The following is a 3,241-nucleotide window of genomic DNA, read 5'->3' on the forward strand; positions in this document are numbered from 1 at the left end:
GACAGTACCACCACAGTTGACCTTAAATAATTTTTTTAAATGTTTTACAGAATTTTTTAAAGGTCTGTATAATCTGCAATATCCAGGCAGATAGGAAATTTTACAGGCTGATTTGTTAAATCAAAACAATTTGTGCATTTGAGTTGGAATAATTATAATAATCCTCATATACAACAGCTTTTTGTTACAGGTAAGAAAGCCCTTAAACAGGAGATGTGGGTGGATACGCAAGACAAAAATTAGACTCGTTTGTTTCTTCTGTTTAGAGATGAACTACAACCTTCTTTCTCCGTCTATAATCTGCTCCATGCAGGCTCCGAGCAAGCTCCGTGCAGGCTCCGAACAGGCTCAGTGTGGTGCAGGCTCCGAGTAGGCTCTGTGCAGGCTCCGAGCAGGCTCCGAGCAGTGCAGGCTCCGAGCAGGCTCCGTGCAGGCTCCATGCAGTGCAGGCTCTGTGCAGGCTCCGTGCAGGCTCCGTGCAGTGCAGGCTCTGTGCAGGCTCCGTGCAGGCTCCGTGCAGTGCAGGCTCCGTGCAGGCTCCGTGCAGGCTCCGTGCAGGCTCCGTGCAGGTTCCGTACAGTGCAGGCTCCGTGCAGTGAAGGCTCCGTGCAGGCTCCGAGCAGGCTCCGAGCAGGCTCCGAGCAGGCTCCGTGCAGGCTCCGTGCAGTGCAGGTTCCGTGCAGGCTCCGTGCAGGCTCCGAGCAGGCGATGCTTACCTGACACCACACCACTTGCAAGTTTACAGCAGAGCACCGATTTTATGTCTGATGCTTGCCTGACCTTCTTTTTGAAAACTGGGATGTCTGCAGATGAAACTGACCTCCACTGCTTTTTAAATTGCACTTAAATGAAAAACATTAACATTTCACAGATTTGCTTCTGAACCTTCTATACTCCTGGAATCTGACGCTGGGAGCGTACACACATTAAACCACTTGGAGATTTCATATAAATAGACAGGCACTACTTTGTAGTAGCTTTGGCAAAGAGAAAACGCTCCAGCACAGAGTCCATACAAAAGCATTTGGGAATCCTAAGTTAGAGCTCCGACATTCCTTCTGCAGGAGGACAAAAGCGAGATTTCCCGTCCATCCCTCCGGTTTCTGCATGTGGGACCAATATGGGCAGTGCAAGGTTTAAACAGATGCAATGGAGGGGAGAGGGGGGGCAGGCAATGCCTCGTTTTATCTATTTCTTCAGAAACAGATTGATTGGAGTCACTCTCCTTGGAGCTTTGGAGAAAACTTCCCACTGAAGTTACTGCGTGCCTGAACGGTCTGTTTCACCAATATTTGCTTATGGAGATAAGGGGGAGTGGCAGGAGAGCCTCGGAGCGGAGGAGGGGCTTGGGAGCTCTGACCACAGCCCCGCGCACCAGTAACCTTGTCTGATGTGATCATTAACCTTCTCAGGAGAAAGCAGCTGGCAGCCCTCTGAGGTCTGGCCATAGGATGTGGGGTGAGCCGGACAGATACTGCCCAGACTAATTACAGACAGTTTCTTTACTTGGAGAACTATCGTTCACTTGCGTTTAAAAAGGAGTGAGAGAAGAGAAGAAAAGAAAAGAAGAGAAGAAGAAAAGAAAAAAAAAGATGAGATTCCAGCCCCTCTTTTGGGTATTTTTTATTTTTGCAATGAGTCTCCTTTTCATCAGCGAACAGAAACCAGGTAGGTCTTTGAAATAATTGGCTAGGGTAAATTGTTTGTTTTCCTGTTTGTACCTCTGGGTCTCTTAAGTGTGATTGTTTATACTGAGAACAATTTAGGTACACTTACAGTCAGTCAAAAGTACTGAGGGAAATACCTAGGCTTTCTGAAGTACACTAGTTATCTCCTTGTGGGATGCTATTTGGGCATTTTTTTTTTCTACGTAGCTGCCTTTTGAAACATTGTGATATGTTTTACAAGTTTTTTCTAAAAAAAAATAATTCTCAAAACTATTGTGGTACATACAAGTAAACAGATGTGAGAATGTTGGTCTACTAATAAACCTAGATTTTTAGGTAAAATGCAAAATCTAAATAGGTTTGTCAGGAGAGCATGGGCATGCAGATTGAAGGGGGGCACTGGGAACTGGGGTAGCCAAAATCATGCTGCAGCAATGGACAGTGACAAAACTGGTCACTGGCTGCCTGCAGTCTTTGGTCACTTAGTCACACGAGACAAGGTTTTGTTTGTTTGTTTGTTTGTTTGTTTATTATTGTTTTTTATTATGACATTTAAGGCAAAAAATGTAAATGGTATATATGGTCAAATTTAAAAAAATTTTTTCAAGGATTGTGTCAGCTGTTTTCTCACAGAAAGTTGTAGAGTCAAGTTTCAGCAGAAAGATGACAAGAGTCACCTCCAAGGGTGTCAGTACAGACGGGATAAAACGTTCCTTTGCTTAGACAGAAGATGATGTGTCTTGGCTGAGAAGCCAGGCGCTGCTTTCCATTAGGACTTTGATTGCTCTGAGGTTATTCCAATCATTCCTTTTACATACATTGGGGGGGGGGAGGGGAGGTCCTTCTTTACTGCCATAGTAATCTCTACTCGATCCAAAATTCAAACAGGATCTCCGGTTGTCTAAAATACAGAATACCTACCATCGCTTTCCTAAAGAAGCCTAAGAATGCCCCGAAACAAACACGTCCAGGACGCTGTGGCCACCGAGGTCTTTCTGCCAACTCGGGTGTTAGGAATGTACCTGTATGTCAGGGGCCCAGTGATTTGTTTACAGTTTAACCTCAGATGAGAGAATAACAGTTTTGCTTTGAAGATGCTGCCACCTTCACCACACACTGTGATGTTTTATATTTACATACTTTATGTATCAAATTGACCTTCTTTCTCTTTTCTTCAGTTAATTTTCCCAGGAGAAGAAAACTATACAGACACAACTGCTTTCGCAGGAGATGCATTTCACTTCATTCTCGAGTGCCCTTCCCATGAGGTATTTTCCCCCCACCCCTCGCCCCCGCACATACCCCCCTGTAAACCCCTCCCAACACCCCTACCCAGGTACTCACACACCGGTAGTCCTAGTTTGTGGCGGGAGCATGACTGTGTGATATAAAAGTGTAAGAGTTGCATGCATTACACATGGAAGAGTGAAAGAAAGAAAAGGGGATAGGCCAAGGGAAGATGCTCATGGCTATTGCGTCTGAACAATAGTTGTATGAAGCCAATACACTGTGCACATTTGGGAGTTTTAACAATTTAAAGAAAGTCAGCTCCAGGGGGATGTAATCATCAAAGT

The 3,241-nt window shown here is 45.0% G+C and overlaps 1 protein-coding gene across 1 annotated transcript; it reads left to right on the forward strand.

Annotated features, from left to right (window-relative positions):
- Window positions 1–1,592: 1,592 nt before the first annotated feature.
- On the forward strand, window positions 1,593–2,934 carry APELA (apelin receptor early endogenous ligand; the record flags this gene model as incomplete). Its single annotated transcript, XM_080928424.1, has 2 exons — window positions 1,593–1,668; window positions 2,846–2,934. The coding sequence occupies 2 exons, from the start codon at window positions 1,593–1,595 to the stop codon at window positions 2,932–2,934; spliced, it is 165 nt and encodes a 54-aa protein (XP_080784550.1).
- Between the last annotated feature and the right edge of the window lie 307 nt (window positions 2,935–3,241).

The sequence above is a fragment of the Micromys minutus genome, assembly GCF_963924665.1.
Source record: "Micromys minutus genome assembly, chromosome: 14".
NCBI classification, from domain to species: Eukaryota; Metazoa; Chordata; class Mammalia; order Rodentia; family Muridae; genus Micromys; species Micromys minutus.